This window comes from Vidua chalybeata, chromosome 35 (assembly GCF_026979565.1).
Source record: "Vidua chalybeata isolate OUT-0048 chromosome 35, bVidCha1 merged haplotype, whole genome shotgun sequence".
Classification (NCBI taxonomy): domain Eukaryota; kingdom Metazoa; phylum Chordata; class Aves; order Passeriformes; family Viduidae; genus Vidua; species Vidua chalybeata.
Window position 1 is genome coordinate 170350 of NC_071564.1, and position 18809 is coordinate 189158.

Genomic DNA, 18809 nt, shown 5'->3' on the forward strand with positions numbered 1-18809 from the left:
ACCCTTTGAAAATCCCCAACATCTTCCCAAAAAAAAAAAAATTTAAAAATCCCCAAAAATCTTCCCAATAAAAAACTTTAAAAAACCCCAAAATCTCCCCAAAAAACTCTTAAAAAAAACCCCAAAAAATGCTCCAAAATGTCCCCAAAAACCCCTTTTAAACCCCCCGAAATCTCCCCAAAAATCCCTTTCAAGACCTCCCTCAAACCCCCCCAAATTCTCCCCAAGCCCCCCCAAATTTCGGGGTTCGTTTCCCAAACAACAACTTTATTGGGGGGGGGGGGAGGGGATTTCAACCCCTTCTCCTTAAAAATGGGGGGGGGAGGGGGGGTTTGGGGTCTCTGCACCCCCTCGGCCTTAAAAAAAAGGGGGGTCCCGGGGGGGGGGGGGTTGGGGTCCCCAGGGGGGATTTTGGGGGTCCCGGGGGGGGGTTGGGGGGTCCTGAGGGGGATTGGGGAATCCAGGGGGTCCTGGGGGGGTCCCAGGGGTGCCCTGGGGGATTTTTGGGGGGTCCCGGGGGTCCCAGGGGGATTCTGGGGGGGATCCAGAGGGTCCTGGGGGGGTCCCAGGGGGCCCTGGGGGATTTGGGGGGGTCCCGGGGGTCCCAGGGGGATTCTGGGGGGGATCCAGAGGGTCCTGGGGGGGTCCCAGGGGTGCCCTGGGGGATTTTTGGGGGGAGATCCAGGGGGGTCCTGGGGGGGGGGTCCCGGAGGGAGATCCAGAAGGTCCCAGAGGATCCTGGGGGGGGGTCCTGGGGGGGTCCCAGAGGATCCCGGGGGTCCCCAGAGGATCTGGGGGGTTCCCGGGGGGGGTCCTGGGGGGGGGGTCCCAGAGGATCCCAGGGGGGATCCCAAGAGGATCCAGAGGGTCCCGGGGGGGGGGTCCCGGGGGATTTTGGGGGGGATCCTGGGGAGATCCAGAAGGTCCAGAGGATCCCGGGGGGGGTCCCGGGGGTCCCCGAGGATCCTGGGGGGGGTCCCGGGGGTCCCGGGGGTCCCTCAGGACGCGTGCTGGGCCGTGGAGAAGCAGAGCTTGAGCGTGTAGGGGTAGGGCCCGTCTGTGGGGGGGGGGGGGCACAGAACGGGGGGGTCAGGGGGGCTCCCCAGACCCCTCCTCACTCCGGGGAAGCCCCCAGACCCCTCCCCAGCCCCCCTCGGTCTGAGCACCCCAAAAATCCCCCAGACATCCCCCGGACCCCTGCCCAAAAATCCCCCAGGACCCCTGCCCAGAACTGCCCTGAACCCCCAAACACCCCCAGACCCCTCCCCAAACCCCCCTGAGCTCTCAAAGCCTTCCCCAAGCCCCCCCTGACCCCCCCAAACCCCCCCCTGAGACCCCTCCCCAGCCCCCCTCACTCTGAGGAAGCCCCCAGCCCCCTCCCCAGCCCCCCTCACTCCAGGAAGCCCCCAGCCCCCTCCCCAGCCCCCCGAGGCTCTGAGGAAGCCCCCAGCCCCCTCCCCAGCCCCCTCCCCAGCCCCCCTCACTCCAGGGAAGCCCCCATCCCCCTCCCCAGCCCCCCTTGGTCCGGGGAAGCCCCCAGCCCCCCGAGGCTCTGAGGAAGCCCCCAGCCCCCTCCCCAGCCCCCCTCACTGTGGGGAAGCCCCCAGCCCCCTCCCCAGCCCCCCGAGGTTTGGGGAAGCCCCCAGCCCCCTCCCCAGCCCCCCGAGGTCCGGGGAAGCCCCCAGCCCCCTCCCCAGCCCCCTCCCCAGCCCCCCTCACTCTGGGAAGCCCCCAGCCCCCTCCCCAGCCCCCCGAGGTTTGGGGAAGCCCCCATCCCCCTCCCCAGTCCCACTCGGTCCGGGGAAGCCCCAGCCCCCTCCCCAGCCCCCCGAGGCTCTGAGGAAGCCCCCAGCCCCCTCCCCAGCCCCCCTCGGTCTGAGGAAGCCCCCAGCCCCCTCCCCAGCCCCCCTCGGTCTGAGGAAGCCCCCAGCCCCCTCCCCAGCCCCCCTCACTCTGGGAAGCCCCCAGCCCCCTCCCCAGCCCCCTCCCCAGCCCCCCGAGGTCCGGGGAAGCCCCCAGCCCCCTCCCCAGCCCCCTCCCCAGCCCCCCGAGGTCCGGGGGGCACTCACTGGGGTTCTTCATCTGGAAGTGGTTGAGGAAGCCGAGGGTCTCCAGGGCGTCGCTCTTGGAGTCCCACTCGAGCAGCCCCGAGGAGCTGCGCTCGCCTGGGGGGGCAGGGGGCGTCAGGGGGGGGGGCAGGGGGTGTCGGGGGGGCTCGGGGACCCCCGCCCCCAGCACTTACTCTTGCCTGAGAACACCTTGACCGAGGAGGGGCGCTTGACGCCGAGCTCGTCGCAGATCTGGGGGGGACGGGGGGGGTCAGGGGAGGGGGCTCGGGGGGGTTTGGGGGGGTCAGGGGGGGCTTGGGGAAGGGTTTGAGAGCTCAGGGGGGTTTGGGGAGGGGTCTGGGGGTGTTTGGGGGTTCAGGGCAGTTTAGGGCAGGGGTCAGGGGGATTTTTGGGGACGGGTCAGGGGGATTTTGGGGAGGGGTCAGGGCGCTTTGGGCAGAGGTCCGGGGTTTTTGGGGTCAGGTGGATTTTTGGGGTGGTCAGGGGGATTTTTGGGCAGGGGTCTGGGGAGTTTTGGGGGGTCAGGGGTATTTCTGGGGTTCAGGGGGATTTTGGGGGCTCAGGGCTCTTTGGGCAGGGGTCCCGGGGGGTTTTGGGCAGGGCTCAGGTGGATTTTGGGGGCTCAGGTGGGTTCTGGGGAGGGGTTCAGGGCTCAGGTGGATTTTGGGCAGGGCTCAGGTGGATTTTGGGCAGGGCTCAGGTGGGTTTTGGGCGGGGCTCAGGGGGATTTTGGGGGCTCAGGTGGGTTTTGGGGAGGGCTCAGGTGGATTTTGGGGGCTCAGGTGGATTTTGGGGGCTCAGGGGATTTTGGGGGCTCAGGGGATTTTGGGCAGGGCTCAGGGGATTTTGGGCAGGGCTCAGGTGGATTTTGGGGGCTCAGGTGGATTTTGGGCAGGGCTCTGGGGGATTTTAGGCAGGGCTCTGGGGGATTTTGGGCGGGGCTCAGGTGGATTTTGGGCGGGGCTCAGGTGGATTTTGGGGGCTCAGGTGGGTTCTGGGGAGGGGTTCAGGGCTCAGGGGGATTTTGGGGAGGGCTCAGGTGGATTTTGGGGGCTCAGGTGGGTTTTGGGCAGGGCTCAGGGGATTTTGGGGAGCGGTTCAGGGCTCAGGTGGGTTTTGGGCAGGGCTCAGGGGATTTTGGGGAGCGGTTCAGGGCTCAGGTGGATTTTGGGCAGGGCTCAGGGGATTTTGGGCAGGGCTCAGGGGATTTTGGGCAGGGCTCAGGTGGATTTTGGGGGCTCAGGTGGGTTTTGGGGAGGGCTCCGGGGGTTTTGGGGTGCCACCTCGTAGAAGTTGTCCTCGGTGACGTCGAGCGGCGCGTTGAAGAAGTGCAGCACGTTGCTGGGGTGCTGGATGCGGTTCTTGGCCGCCTGCTCGGGCGTGGAGAAGCGGTTGTTGCGCGAGCCGCTGAAATCCTTGTAGCTGCACGAGCCGTCCTCCAGCCCGTAGGACTGGCCCGGCATGATGGCGTGCTGCTTGGAGACGCTGGGATGGGGAAAAATGGGGAGAAAATGGGAAAAAACGGGTCAGAAAATGACAAAAACTGCAAAAATCCACCCAAAAACCCCCAAAATCCACCCCAAAAAACCCCAAAAATCCACCCCAAAAACCCCCCAGGACTGGCCCGGCATGATGGCGTGCTGCTTGGAGACACTGCCGGGGGAAAAAAACGGGGGAAAAATGGGGAAAAATGGGTCAGAAAATGACAAAACGGCAAAAATCCACCCAAAAACCCCAAAAATCCACCCCAAAACCCCCCCAGGACTACCCCGGCATGATGGCGTGCTGCTTGGAGACACTGCGGGGGGAAAAACGGGTCAGAAAATGGGGAAAAACGGGTCAGAAAATGACAAAAACTCCAAAAATCCACCCCAAAAATCCCCCAGGACTGCCCCGGCATGATGGCGTGCTGCTTGGAGACACTGGCATAGGGGAAATGGGGAAAAACGGGGAGAAAATGGGAGAAAATGGGGAGAAAATGGGAAAAAATGGGTCAGAAAATGACAAAACTCCAAAAATCCACCCCAAAAACCCCCAGGACTGCCCCGGCATGATGGCGTGCTGCTTGGAGACGCTGCCGGGGGGAAATGGGGAGAAAATGGGAAAAAACGGGAAAAAATTGGTCAAAAAGTTGAAAAAACCAAAGAAATCCACCCCAAAATCATCAAAATGCACCCCAAAAATCACTCAGGGACCCCCAGAATATCACAGGGACCCCAAAAATCACCCAGGGACCCTCCCAGGACCCCCCAAAACGCCCCTGGGACCCCCGAGCCCACCAGACGTTGAGAGCTTCTGGCCGAACACGAATTTGTTGTTGAGATGGGTGAGGGTGGGGAGGGGTTGGGACCCCCAAAGACCCCCCAGAATCACTCAGGGACCCCCAAAATCACCTCCGGGACCCCTCAGGACCCCCCAAAACCACCCCCAGGACCCCCCAAAATCACCCCGGGACCCCCGAGCCCAGCAGACATTGAGAGCTTCTGGCTGAACATGAAGTTGTTGTTGAGGTGGGTGAGGGTGGGGAGGGGTTGGGACCCCCAGAATCACCCCAGGGACCCCCAAAGACCCCCCAGAATCACTCAGGGACCCCCAAAATCACCCCAGGGACCCCCTGGGACCCCCCAGAATCACCCCGGGACCCCCGAGCCCACCAGACGTTGAGAGCTTCTGGCCGAACATGAAGTTGTTGTTGAAATGGGTGAGGGTGGGGAGGGGTTGGGACCCCCAGAATCACCCCAGGGACCCCCAAAGACCCCCCAGAATCACCCCAGGGACCCCCTGGGACCCCCCAGAATCACCCCGGGACCCCCGAGCCCACCAGACGTTGAGCTTCTGGCCGAACATGAAGTTGTTGTTGAGGTGGGTGATGGCTCGGTCCACGGCGTAGCCATCGGCCATCTCCACCATGGCCGCGCCCGGCTTGCTCTTCATGAACTTCACCTGCACACACAGCGGGGACAGGTGAGACAGGGACAGGTGAGACAGGGGGGACAGGGACAGGTGAGACAGGTGAGACAGGGACAGGTGAGACAGGTGAGACAGGGACAGGTGAGACAGGGACAGGTGAGACAGGTGAGACAGGGGCAGGTGAGACGGGGGGGACAGGGACAGGTGAGACAGGGACAGGTGAGACAGGGACAGGTGAGACAGGTGAGACAGGGACAGGTGAGACAGGGACAGGTGAGACAGGGGGGACAGGGACAGGTGAGACAGGGACAGGTGAGACGGGGGGGACAGGGACAGGTGAGACAGGTGAGACAGGGACAGGTGAGACAGGGACAGTGAGACGGGGGGACAGGGACAGGTGGGACAGGGACAGGTGGGACAGGGACAGGTGGGACAGGTGAGACGGGGGGGACAGGGACAGGTGGGACAGGGACAGGTGGGACAGGGACAGGTGGGACAGGTGAGACAGGGACAGGTGGGACAGGGACAGGTGGGACAGGGACAGGTGGGACAGGTGAGACAGGTGAGACAGGGACAGGTGAGACAGGGACAGGTGAGATGGGGGGGACAGGGACAGGTGAGACAGGGACAGGTGAGACAGGGACAGGTGAGACAGGGACAGGCAGGACAGGGACAGGTGGGACAGGTGAGACAGGTGAGACAGGTGAGACAGGTGAGACAGGGACAGGTGAGATGGGGGGGACAGGGACAGGTGAGACAGGGACAGGTGGGACAGGGACAGGTGGGACAGGTGAGACAGGTGAGACAGGTGAGACAGGTGAGACAGGTGAGACAGGGACAGGTGAGATGGGGGGGACAGGGACAGGTGAGACAGGGACAGGTGAGACGGGGGGACAGGGACAGGTGAGACAGGGACAGGTGAGACGGGGGGACAGGGACAGGTGAGACAGGGACAGGTGAGACAGGTGAGACAGGTGAGACAGGTGAGACAGGGACAGGTGAGACGGGGGGACAGGGACAGGTGAGACAGGACAGGTGAGACGGGGGGACAGGACAGGTGAGACAGGGACAGGTGGGACAGGGACAGGTGAGAGACAGGTGAGAGAGGTGAGAGACAGGGACAGGTGAGAGACAGGTGAGAGACAGGTGGGACAGGTGAGAGACGGGACAGGTGAGAGGTGAGAAACAGGGGGGGACAGGTGAGAGACAGGTGGGTCAGGGGAGGACAGGTGAGGGGACAAGGACACGTGAGGGACACAGGGACAGGTGAGGGGACATTGGGACAGGTGAGGGACACTGGGACATGGCACAGACCTCCTGCAGGACCCCCCAAACCTCCCCAAGACCCCTCCCCACCTTCTCCACGTTCCCATAGAGGCAGAAGACGTTGAACACTCGGTCACAGCTCACCTGGGCCTGCTCCAGCCGCACTGAGGACCCCCCAAATCCTCCCCAAACACCCCCAAACCCCACTGAGGACCCCCCAACCCCCCCCCCAGGACCCCCCAAATTCCCCTTTAGGACCCCCCAGGACCCCTCCCCACCTTCTCCACGTTCCCGTAGAGGCAGAAGACGTTGAAGACGCGGTCACAGTTCATCTTGACCTGGTCCAGCCCCAGTGAGGACCCCCCAAACCCCCCCCAAACCCCATTGACGACCCCCCAAATCCCCCCCAGGACCCCTCCCCACCTTCTCGACGTTGCCGTAGAGGCAGAAGACGTTGAAGACGCGGTCACAGTTCATCTTGGCCTGGTCCAGCCCGTACACCATGAGCACGGGCGAGTCGGCGTGGGGGCCGTAGTCGGGGGGCGGCGGCGGGGGGGGCGGGGGGTGCCCGTACTGGGGGCCGTAGCGCCCGGGACCCCGGCGGTGCCCACCCCCCACCGGCGGCGGCCCCATGCGCCGGCCCTCGTAGTGCGGGGGAGGGGGCCCGTAGCCCTCGTCGTGGTAGTGGCCGTGGTGGTAGCCACCGTGGGGGCCACCTGGGGGGAGGGGGAAAAGGGTCAGGGGAGACCCCAAAATGGGGGGAGAGACCCCCGAGAGACCCCCAAATGCGATGGGGGACCCCAAATTGCAGGAAGGGGCTCGTAGCCCTTGTTGTGGTGGTGGTAGCCACTGTAGGGGCCACCTGGGGGGGAGGGGGAAAGGGTCAGGGGAGACCCCAAAATGGGGGGAGAGACCCCTGAGAGAGACAGAGACCCCTGAGAGAGACCCCCAAATGCGATGGGGGACCCCAAATTGCAGGAAGGGGCTCGTAGCCCTTGTTGTGGTGGTGGTAGCCACTGTAGGGGCCACCTGGGGGGAGGGGGAAAGGGTCAGGGGGGACCCCAAAGTGGGGGGAGAGACCCCTGAGAGAGAGAGAGAGAGAGACCCCCAAATGGGAGGGGGGACCCCAAATTGGGGGAGGGGGCTTGTAGCCCTCGTGGTAGCCACCGTGGGGGCCACCTGGGGGGGAGGGGAGAGAGCCCGGGGTCAGGGGGGACCCCAAAAGGAGAGAGCCCCCCCCCCCCAGACCCTGAGAGGGGGCACAGCAAAGGGGCAGAGACCCCCAGGGGCAGAGGGAGACCCCAGCCCCCCCCAAACCCCCCCCCAGCCCCCCAGATTTACCCCTAGCCCCCCCAGAGGTGCCCCCAACCCCCCCAATCCTCTCCCCCAGCCCCCCAAAACCTGCCCCCAGCCCCTCCCCAGAGCTGCCCCAAATCCCCCCAAACCTCCCCCAGTCCCCCAAACCTGCCCCAAACCCCCCAGAGCTGCCCCAAACCTCCCCCCAGCCCCCCCAAAACCTGCCCCCACCCCCCCAAACCTCCCCCAGCCCCCCAAGAACTGCTCCAATCCTGCCACAGCCCCCCCAAACCTCCCCCCAGTCCCCCCAAACCTGCCCCAATGCCCCCAGAGCTGCCCCCAGCCCCCCCAGAGCTGCCCCCAGCCCCCCCAAACCTGCCCCCAGCCCCCCCAGAGCTGCCCCTAGCCCCCCCAAACCTCCCCCCAGCCCCCTCAAAACCTGCCCCAAACCCCCCCAGAGCTGCCCCCAGCCCCCCCAGAGCTCCCCCCAGTCCCCCCAAACCTGCCCCAACCCCCCCAAACCTGCCCCAAACCCCCCCAGAGCTGCTCCAAACCTCCCCCAGCCCCCCAAACCTGCCCCCACCCCCCCAAACCTCCCCCCAGCCCCCCCAAACCTGCCCTAAACCTCCCCAACCCCCCCCAGAGCTGCCCCCAGCCCCCCCAAACCTGCCCCCAGCCCCCCCAGAGCTGCCCCCAGCCCCCCCAGAGCCCCCCCAGCCCCCGTACCGTACTCAGCCGGGTGGTCCCCCAGGAGGGGCGGCTGCCGCTGCCGTTTGTTGGGGTTCCCACCGGGGTCTCCTGGGGGGGGGGGGACACGCCCGGCTCAGGGGGGGTCCCGGGGGGGGTCGCAGCTCCCCAGACCCCCCCCTCCCCCCCCCCCACACCCTGGAGAATTTGGGCCCCTCCCGAAGATTTTGGGTGCCCCCCACACCCCCCCCCCCAAGCTCAGCAAAGAGCCCTCAGGCTGTTAATTAGCCGGTAATCGCTAATGAGGGTCGCTAATTACCAGCACCGGGTGGGGGGGGGGGGGGTCAGGACGGAACCTGGGGGGGTCAGGGAGGGGGAGGGGGAGGGGTCGGGTTCGGAACGCGGCGTTTGGGTCAAATCCTCCCTCCTGGAGAGCTGGCAGGTTTTGGGTTGAAAAGAGCAGGAAAAAGGCAAAGCAAAAACCCCACAAGAGGCAAGGAGGAGACGAGAGGGGGCTACTTACAGGTCCCGGGGGGGGCAAAAAGCTCCTGCGTGCCCCCCGAGGGGGGGGCAGGGGGCTCCTCTTACCCGCGGCTGCTCCCGGCGCGCCCCGGCCCCTGCGGCACAGGGCGAGAGTCACCCAAGGGCCCCGAGCCCCCCGGAACGGGCCCCGAGCCCCCCGGAACGGGCAGGGCACCCCGGCACCCCCCGGCCGTGGGGGCGCTCCGGGGGCGCTGCTGGAACGTTCCTGGGGTGGCCCTTGGGGTGTTCCTTGGAATGTTCCTGGAATGTTCCTGGAATGTTCCTTGGGGTGTTCCTGGAATGTTCCTCGGAATGTTCCTGGAATGTTCCCTGGGGTGTTCCTTGGGGTGTTCCTGGAATGTTCCTTGGAATGTTCCTGGAATGTTCTTGGTATGTTCTTGGAATGTTCCTGGAATGTTCCTGAAATGTTCCTTGGAATGTTCCTGGAATGTTCCTTGGGGTGTTCTTGGAATGTTCCTGAAATATTTCTTGGAATGTTCCTTGGAATGTTCTTGGAATGTTCCTGGAATGTTCCTTGGGGTGTTCTTAGAATGTTCCTGGAATGTTCCTTGGGGTGTTCTTAGAATGTTCCTGGAATGTTCCTTGGGGTGTTCCTGGAATGTTCCTGGAATGTTCCTTGGGCATGTCCTTGGGGGTGCTCTTGAAAATGTTTCTTGGAATGTTCCCTGGGGTGTTCCTGAAATGTTCCTTGGAATGTTCCTTGGAATGTTCTTGGAATGTTCCTTGGGGGTGCTCTTGGAAATGTTCCTGGAATGTTCCTGAAATGTTCCTTGGAATGTTTCTTGGGAGTGCTGCTGGAATGTTCTTTGAGGTGTTCCTGAAATGTTTCTTGGAATGTTCTTTGAGGTGTTCCTGGAATGTTTCTTGGAATGTTCCTTGGAATGTTCCTGAAATGTTCCTTGGAATGTTCCTGAAATGTCTCTTGGAATGTTCTTTGAGGTGTTCCTTGGAATGTTCCTGAAATGTTTCCTGGAATATTCTCGGAATGCTCCTGGGAATGTTCCTTGGGTGTTGCTGGAATGTTCCCAGGAATGTTTCTTGGAATGTTCCTGGGGGTGTTCTGGAATGTTCCTGGGGTGTTCCTGAGGTATTCCTTGAGTGTTGCTGGAATGTTCTTGGGAATGTTCCTGAGGTGTTCTTGGAATGTTCCTTGGGTGTTGCTGGAATGTTTCTTGGAATGTTCCTGGGGATGTTCCCAGGAATGTTTCTTGGAATGTTCTTGGAATGTTGCTGGAATGTTCCTGTGGATGTTCCTGGGGGTTCAGCCCCCTGCCCCCAGCCCAGATCTGGTGGGTTTGGGGTTTTGGGAGCTTTCCTGAAAATAATGGGATGTGGTCTGGGAGGTGAGGGAATTCCTGAAACCATCAACAACTGGCCTTGGATGTGAGAGAATTCCTAAAAATACCCAAAAAATGGTCTTGGGTGTGAGAAATTCCTAAAAACACCCAAAAACTGGCCTTGGGTGTGAGAATTCCCAAAAACACCCCAAAAATGGTCTCGGATATGAGAAATTCCCAAAAGTATCAAAAAAATGGTCTTGGGTGTGAAAGAATTCCTAAAAAATCCGAAAAATGGTCTTGGATGTGAAAGAATTCCTAAAAACACCCAAAAAATGGTCTCAGATATGAGAAATTCCCAAAAATACCCCAAGAATGGTCTTGGGTGGGAGAGAATTCCTGAAAACCCCGAGAACGGGCTCGGGGATGTGAGAAAGTTCCTAAAAGTGCTGGAATTGGGTCTGGGAAGTGAGAGAATTCCAAAAACCATCGAAACTGGTCTTGGATTTAAAGTGTGGGGAGGGAATTCCTCAAAAACCCCGAGGAAATGGTCTGGGAAGGGAGAGAATTCCTAAAAATGACCAAAAATGGGCTTTGAAGGGCAGCTACGGTGAGGAACTGCTAAAAAAAAAACAAACCAAAACCAACGACCTGGAAGTGGCGAAATCCCTAAACCCCCCCCCCCCCCCCAAAACAAGACCCTGGAAGTGAGAAATTCCTAAATAAACTCTTGGAAGTCAGAGAATTCCTAAAAAAAAAATCATCCTGGAGTGGAACCAGGCTGTGGAAACGCCTAAAACCCACCAGAAATTCCTAAAAATCCCCCAAATCCGGTCTTGGAAAGGAGAGAATTCCTAAAAACCAAAGCTCTTGGATGTCAACTGCGCTGAGAGAATTCCTAAAAACCCACCAAAACCGGGTCTTGGAAGTGAGAGAATTCCCAAAAGGTGTCCTTGGAGTGTGTCCATGCTGCCGAATTCCCAAAAATTAAAAACATCCTTGGAGGGGAACCACGGGATTCCCAAAAAACCATCGCAAGTGGCTCTTGGAAGGTGCAGGAAGTTGGTGAAACGCGCCCAAACTGGGCCTTGGAAGTGCCAGAATTCCTAAAAAAAGTTCTTGGGATGTGCTGATGTTGAGAAAATTCCTAAAATTCACCCAAATTCTGCCTTGGAAGTGCCAGAATTCCTAAAAAAAGTTCTTGGGATGTGCTGATGTTGAGAAAATTCCTAAAATTCGCCCAAATTGTGCCTTGGAAGTGCCAGAATTCCTAAAAAATGTTCCTGGCATGTGTTGATACTGAGTGAATTCCCAAAAACCACCACGTTTTGTGCCTTGGAAATGAGAGAATTCCTAAAAAATGTTCCTGGGATGTGCTGATGTTGAGAGAATTCCCAAAAACCACCGGGTTTGTGCCTTGGAAATGCCAGAATTCCCAGGAAATGCTGTTGGGTTGTGCTGATGTTGAGAGAATTCCCAAAATCCACCCAAATTGTGCCTTGGAAATGCCAGAATTCCTAAGGAATATTCTTGGGATGTGCTGATGTTGAGAGAACTCCCAAAAACCACCGGGTTTTGTGCCTTGGAAATGAGAGAATTCCTACAAAAATATTATCGGGGTGTTTCCATATTGAGAGAATTCCCAAAAACCACCAGCTCTGTGTCTTGGAAATGAGAGAAATCCTAAAAAATGCTCTTGGGTTGTGCTGATGAATTCCTAAATTCGCCCAAATTGTGCCTTGGAAATGAGAGAATTCCTACAAAAATATTCTTGGCATGTGTTGATGTGAGAGAACTCCCAAAAACCACCGAGTTTGTGTCTTGGAAATGAGAGAATTCCTGAAAAATGCTCTTGGGTTGTGCTGATGTTGAGAGAATTCCTAAAATTCACCCGAATTGCTCCTTGGAAATTTGAGAATTTCCACAAAATTGCTCCTGGGATGTGCTGATGTTGAGTGAATTCCCAAAAACCATCGGGTTTGTGCCTTGGAAATGCCATAAATCCCATGAAATGCCCTTGGGTTGTGTTGATGTTGACAGAATTCCTAAAATCCACCCAAATTGTGCCTTGGAAGTGAGAGAATTCCTACAAAAATGTTCCTGGGATGTTTCCATGTTGCTGAAATCCTAAAAAACACTGAGTTTTGTGCCTTGGAAATGCCAGAATTCCCAGAAAATGCGCTTGGGTTGTGTTGATGTTGAGAGATTTCCTAAAATTCACCCAAATTGTGCCTTGGAAATGAGAGAATTCCTAAGGATTATTCTTGGGATGTGCTGATGTTGAGAGAATTCCCAAAAACCACCGGGTTTGTGCCTTGGAAATGAGAGAATTCCTAAAAAATGTTCCTGGAATGTTTCCATATTGAGAGAATTCCTGATTTTCCTAATTCCGGGTTTGTGCCTTGGAAATGCCAAAATTCCCATGAAATGCTGTTGGGTTGTGTTGATGTTGAGAGAATTCCTAAAATCCACCCAAACTGTGCCTTGGAAATGAGAGAATTCCCAGGAAATGCTCTTGGGTTGTGTTGATGTTGAGAAAATTGCTAAAAATCACCCAAATTGTTCCTTGGAAGTGCCAGAATTCCTAAAAAAATGTTCCTGGGATGTGTCCATGTTGCTGAAATCCTAAAAACCACCGGGTTTTGTATCTTGGAAATGAGAGAATTCCTACAAAATGTTCCTGGGATGTGTTGAGAGAATTCCTAAAATCCACCCAAATTGTGCCTCGGAAGTGCCAGAATTCCTAAGGAATATTCTTGGGATGTGTTGATGTTGAGAGAACTCCCAAAAACCACCGGGTTTGTGCCTTGGAAATGCCAGAATTCCCAGGAAATGCTCTTAGGTTGTGCTGATGTTGAGAAAATTCCTAAAATCCACCCAAATTGTGCCTTGGAAATGAGAGAATTCCTACAAAAATGTTCTTGAGAATGTGTTGATGTTGCTGGAATTTCTAAAAACCACCAGGTTTTGTGCCCTGGAAATTTGAGAATTCCTAGGAAATGTTCTTGGATGTGTCCGTGAAGAGAGTTCCTAAAAACCACCGGGTTTTGTGCCTTGGAAATTTGAGAATTCCTACAAAAATATTCTTGGCGTGTGCTGATGTTGAAAGAACTCCCAAAAACCACTGGGTTTTGTGCCTTGGAAATGAGAGAATTCCTGAAAAATGCTCTTGGGTTGTGCTGTTGTTGAGAGAATTCCTAAAATCCACCCAAATTGTGCCTTGGAAATGAGAGAATTCCTAGGAAATGCTCCTGGGATGTGTCCGTGTTGCTGAAATCCTAAAACCCACCGGGTTTGTGCCGTGGAAATTTGAGAATTCCCACAAAACCTCCCCAGATCCCACCGGGAGCTCCGGATTTCGCCGCTCCCCGCGGGTTTTTTTGGGGGGGCCCCTCCGGCCCCCCGATTTTTTGGGATGAGTTTTTTGGGGGGTTTTGGGATTTTTTTGGGAAGCGCCCGTGGGCGGTGGATGTGTCCCTCGCCGGGGGGTCCTGCCGGTGGTTTTTGGGGTTTTTTTCGGGGTTTTGGAGCTTTTTTTTCCTCTCAGATTTTTTTGGGGGTTCTTTGCCCCCCCCCCCCCCATGTGGCGTGAGGAGGAAGAGGAAGAGGAGGAGGAGGCGAGGCTGAATCAGAACTGGCGAAGGCCACACCCCCCCGATCCCAAATTTTTGGGGAAGAACCCCCAGTTTTGGGAAGGACACCTGAGACCCCCCAATTTTGGGAAGGATACCTGAGACCCCCCAATTTTGGGAAGGACACCTGAAACCCCCCCAGTCTGGGGAAAGATCCCCTGGCCCAGGTGAGCTCAGGTGAGCCCAGGTGAGCCCAGGTGAGCTCAGGTGAGCCCAGGTGAGCCCAGGTGAGGCCGGGCTGCCTTACCTGTCCCACTCAGGTTGGGGTTGGTGTAGTCCCAGGTGTCCTGGTCGTTCTTGAACACGTTCAGGCGGCTGGGCTAGGGGGGGGGGTGGGGCACGGGGGGTTGGCACCTGCCCACCTGTGCCCAGGTACCCCCAAGTACACTCCCAGGTGTGCCAGGTGTATCCCCATGTGTTCCCAGGTGTGCCACGTGTCCCCCCAGGTGTGCCCAGGTGTATTCCCAGCTGCCCCAGGTGTGCCACATGTCCCCTCAGGTGTGCCAGCTGTTATTCCCAGGTATTCCCAGGTGTCCCCCCAGGTGTGCCAGGTGTTATTCCCAGATGCCCCAGGTGTTCCCAGTGTTATTCCCAGGTGCCCTAGGTGTCCCCCCAGGTGTTCCCCCAGGTGTGCCAGGTGTTATTCCCAGGTGCCCCAGGTGTTCCCAGTGTTATTCCCAGGTGCCCCAGGTGTCCCCCCAGGTGTTCCCAGGTGTCCCCCCAGGTGTGCCAGGTGTTATTCCCAGGTATTCCCAGGTGCCCCAGATGTTCCCAGATGTCCCCCCAGGTGTCCCCCCAGGTATTCCCAGGTGTTCCAGGTGTTATTCCCAGGTGCCCCAGGTGTTATTCCCAGGTGTTCCAGGTGTCCCCCCAGATATTCCCAGGTAGCCCAGGTGTTCCCGGTGTTATTCCCAGGTGCCCCAGGTGTCCCTCCAGGTATTCCCAGGTGCCCCAGGTGTTCCCAGGTGTCCCCCCAGGTGTTCCCAGGTGTCCCCCCCAGGTGTCCCCCCCAGGTATTCCCAGGTGTCCCCCCAGGTGTTATTCCCAGGTGTTCCAGGTGTCCCCCCAGGTGTTATTCCCAGGTGTTCCAGGTGTCCCCCCAGGTGTTATTCCAGGTGCCCCAGGTGTCCCCCCAGGTGTCCCCCAGGTGGCCCAGGTGCCCCCAGGTGTTCCAGGTGTTATTCCCAGGTGTCCCCCCAGGTGTTATTCCCAGGTGCCCCAGGTGTCCCCCCAGGTGCGCCCACCTTGGCGTACTCGATCTTGAGGGTGCAGCAGCCCGAGTAGATGTCGGCGCCGTTGAGCGAGGCCTTGGCGCGCTGCGCGCTCTGCACCGAGTCGAACGTGCGCCCGTCAAGGAAAGCGCGGCACCGGCACCGGCACCGGGGGATTCCAACGGCACCGGGGGATTTGGGGGATTCCCAATGGCATCAGGGAATTCCAACGGCACCGGGGGATTCCAACGGGATCAGGGGATTTGGGGAATCCCAACAGCACCGGGGGATTTGGGGGATTCCAACGGCACCGGGGGATTCCAATTGGAACGGGGGATTTGGGGAATTCCCAATGGCATCGGCACCGGGGGATTCCAATGGGATCAGGGGATTCCAACGGCACCGGGGGATTTGGGGCATTCCAACGGGATCGGGGGGTTCCAACAGGATTGGGGGATTTGGGGAATTTCCCATGGCATTGGGGAATTCCAACGGCACCGGGGGATTCCAATGGGATCGGGGGATTTGGCGAAGTCCCGAGGGGGTTTGGCATCAGGGGATTCCCAACAGGATCAGGACTGGGAGAATTCCAGTGGGATCTAGGGAATTCCTGACAGGATCTGGGGAACTCCTAATGGGATCAGGATTGGGAGAATTCCCGATGGGATTTGGGGAATTCCTGACGGGACCTGGGGAATTCCTGACAGGATCTGGGGAACTCCTGACGGGATCTGGGGAATTCCCAATGGGATCTGGGGAATTCCCGACGGGATCTGGGGAATTTTGGGGTCTCAGCGCGCCGGGCACACGGGGACAGAGCCAGGTGGGGCCACCCGAGCGATTCCGGGGAGCTGGCACCCCTTGGATCGCCGCTCCCGGGGGGAATTCGGGGCGCTGGGATTTCGGGGACCCCCCCCCCCCAGCCCCAAGAGCCCCGAACTCCGTTTGGGATCTGGGATATTCCACCATGGCCTGCACGCCGTTCTTGCGGAAGATGACGATGCGCTGCACCGGCCCGCAGGGGTTGCAGATGGTGTAGAGCACGTCCTGGGGGGGACGGGGGGTCAGGGGCACCCCAAAACACAGCCCGGGACCCCAAAACACAGCCTGGGACCCCAAAACCCAACCCGGGACCCCAAAACACAACCTGGGACCCAAAACCCAGCCCGGGAACCCAAAACACACCCGGGACCCCAAAACCCAACCTGGGAGCCCAAAACCCAACCTGGGAGCCCAAACACCCACCTGGGACCCCAAAATCCAAGCTGGGACCCTGAACACCCACCTGGGACCCCAAAAAATACAGCCCAGGACCCCAAAACCCAACCTGGGAACCCAAAAACCAACGTGAGACTCCCAAAACTAAGCTAGGATGCCTTAAAATCCCACCCCCCATGGTGATGGAGCAGATGGGCTTGAGGATGGTGAAGAGCAGCCCTGGCATTGTTGGTGACCTCAAACTCCAATAAAACCCCAAAAAACCCCAATAAAACCCCAAAAAAACCCAGTAAAACCAAAAAAAACCAATAAACCCCAGTAAATCCCCGTTCCCAGCCCTGCTGACCGTGGTGATGGAGCAGATGAGGTTGAGGATGGTGAAGAGCAGCACGATGTTGGTAACCCCAAACTCTGATAAACCCCAGTAAAACCCCAATAAAACCCAAAAAAACCCCAAAAAAACCAAAAAAAAAAACCCAGTAAAACCCAAAAAAAACCAATAAACCCCAGTAAACGCCCGTTGCCAGCCCTGCTGACCGTGGTGATGGAGTAGATGGGGTTGAGGATGGTGAAGAGCAGCACGTTGTTGACGCCGCGCGCGTCGTCGCTGTCGCCGGGCCGCGAGATCTTCTGGCTGGTGGAGTAGTTGACAAAGGCGGGGTGGCCGGCGAAGTAGATCTGGTTGTCGGCCGCGTAGTTGACGGCGTTGCAGGCGCCCAGGATGTCCTCGAACTCCACCAGGGCCTGCCGCTTCTTCGGCATCACCACCACGTAGCTTGGGCGGGGGACAGCGTCAGCGTGGCGGCGTCACCCCGTGGTGTCGCCAACCCCCGGCGTCACCACCACGTAGCTGTGGTGGCGGCGCCACCCCGTGGTGGCATCGCTTCGCGGTGTCACCCCCACGTGGGTGTCACCCCCACCATGTAGTTCGGACACGGGGACGTTGTCACCGTGGTGTCACCGCCAGCACCTCACCACAGTGACCCCACTGTCCCCATGTCCCAGCACACTGTCCCCAGTGTCCCCATGTCTCCATATCCCCACTGTCCCCGTGTCCCCAGTATCCCCAGCACACTGTTCCCACATGTCCCCACATGTCCCCACTGTCCCCATGTCCCCACTGTCCCCACTGTCCCCGTGTCCCCACTGTACCCAGTGTCCTCACCACACTGTCCCCATGTCCCCACTGTCCCTAGTGTTCCCGGTATCCCCAGCAGAGTGTCCCCATGTCCCCACTGTACCCAGTGTCCCCACTGTCCTCACCACACTGTCCACATGTCCCCACTGTCCCCAGTGTCCCCACTGTCCCCATGTCCCAGCACACTGTCCCCATGTCCCCAGTACACTGTCCCCATGTCCCCATGTCCCAGCACGCTGTCCCCATGTCCCCATGTCCCAGTACACTGTCCCCACGTCCCCATGTCCCAGCACACTGTCCCCACACGTCCCCACCCCGGTGTCCCCCCCCCGTGTCCCCACCTGATGGGCCCGAACTCCTGCAGCGCCTCCACCAGGTCGGCCTCCACGATGCCGTCGATGAGGCCGCGGATGTGAACCACGGGCGACGCCGGCGTCTTGTGGGGGTCCTCGTAGTTCTCCTGGGGACACCGAGGGCTTGGGGACACCCCTGGTGGGTGTGGGGACACCGAGGGCTTGGGGACACCCCTGCTGGGTGTGGGGACACCGAGGGCTTGGGGACATCCCTGCTCAGTTTGGGGACACCGAGGGCTTGGGGACATTGGGGGTTTGGGGACACCCCCACTGGGTTTGGGGACACCGAGGATTTGGGGACACCCCCGGTGGGTTTGGGGACACCGAGGGTTTGGGGACACCGAGGTTTGGGGACACCCACGGTGGGCTTGGGGACACCCCCGGTGGGTTTGGGGACACCCCCGGTGGGTTTGGGACACCGAGGTTTGGGGACACCCCCGGTGGGCTTGGGGACACTCCACAAGCACGGGGACACCCCCCGACCCGCAGCTTTGGGGCCAGGCCGAGGAAAAACGGGACCCCTGCACCCCTTAAAAGTTAACTTCCTTAAAGCAGCGTTTTACACCCGAAACATTCCCTCCCAGTAAGAATTTATTTATCCCCTCAAAACTGTTTTACTTTCCCTCAGTACTTACCCCTCAATATTCACCTCCCCAGAGATGTTTTAGTCTCTCTCAATATTTAACCCCCAACACTCAAGCCCCCAAAAACCATTTTTCACCCGCTCTCAATATTTATCCCCAGCATTTACCCCCTCAAAGGAAATCTTTTGCATCCCCCTCAGTATTTATTCCCTCAGAAAAGATCTTTTACTCTCACTCAGTATTTGTTCCCACAATATCTACTCCATTAAAAAACTTCTTATGCACTCTCTGTACTTACTCCCTAATATTTACTCCCTCAAAAAATACTTTTTATCCCTCCCAGTATTTACCCCCCGATATTTAGCCCTCAAACGGGATCTTTTCCCCCACCTCAGCCCTTCCCGCCATATTTGTCCCCTCAGAACCTCTCTCCCCACATTTTCTCCCCTCACACAAATCTCTTTCCCCTCCTCAACTCCTCTTTTTCCTCTTTTTACCTCTCATGAGGGTTTCCTACGCCCCCTCAGCCCTTCCCGCCATTTCTGCCCCCTCACAGGAGCTCTTTTACCCCCTCAGTCCCTCCCGCCATTTCTGTCCCCTCACAGGAGCTCTTTAACCCCCTCAG

The 18809-nt window shown here is 58.7% G+C and overlaps 1 protein-coding gene across 3 annotated transcripts; it reads right to left on the reverse strand.

The window, feature by feature from the left end:
- Positions 1-562: 562 nt before the first annotated feature.
- On the reverse strand, positions 563-17915 carry HNRNPL (heterogeneous nuclear ribonucleoprotein L). 3 transcript variants are annotated; one of them, XM_053968533.1, is made up of 12 exons: positions 17589-17730; positions 16647-16884; positions 15853-15938; positions 14925-15021; positions 13928-14000; positions 8268-8339; positions 6669-6961; positions 4891-5012; positions 3353-3554; positions 2243-2300; positions 2070-2165; positions 563-1057 (listed from the first exon to the last, which is right to left on the reverse strand). In XM_053968533.1, exons 2-12 carry the CDS (start codon positions 16869-16871, stop codon positions 999-1001), a joined length of 1383 nt encoding a protein of 460 aa, XP_053824508.1. In that variant the 5' UTR covers positions 16872-16884; positions 17589-17730; the 3' UTR covers positions 563-998. The 3 variants fall into 3 exon arrangements, with proteins under 3 accessions (XP_053824508.1, XP_053824509.1, XP_053824510.1); XM_053968534.1 differs by lacking the exons at positions 563-1057; positions 2070-2165; positions 2243-2300; positions 3353-3554 and adding an exon at positions 3689-4143 and having other exon boundaries at positions 17589-17894; XM_053968535.1 differs by lacking the exons at positions 563-1057; positions 2070-2165; positions 2243-2300; ... (1 more) ...; positions 4891-5012; positions 6669-6961 and adding an exon at positions 7066-7424 and having other exon boundaries at positions 17589-17915.
- Positions 17916-18809: the final 894 nt, after the last annotated feature.

Bases quoted from the DNA above. Each gene is read 5' to 3' on its own strand.
- HNRNPL (XM_053968534.1), bottom strand. From the start codon at position 17,848: ATGTCCCCAAGCCCTCGGTGTCCCCAAACTGAGCAGGGATGTCCCCAA. The intron at 16,885-17,588 runs GTGGGGACACGG...CCCCCGCCCAAG, and splicing joins CAGGAGTTCGGGCCCATCAG to CTACGTGGTGGTGATGCCGA. The intron at 14,001-14,924 runs GTGGGCGCACCT...CCCCCCCCCTAG, and splicing joins TCAAGATCGAGTACGCCAAG to CCCAGCCGCCTGAACGTGTT.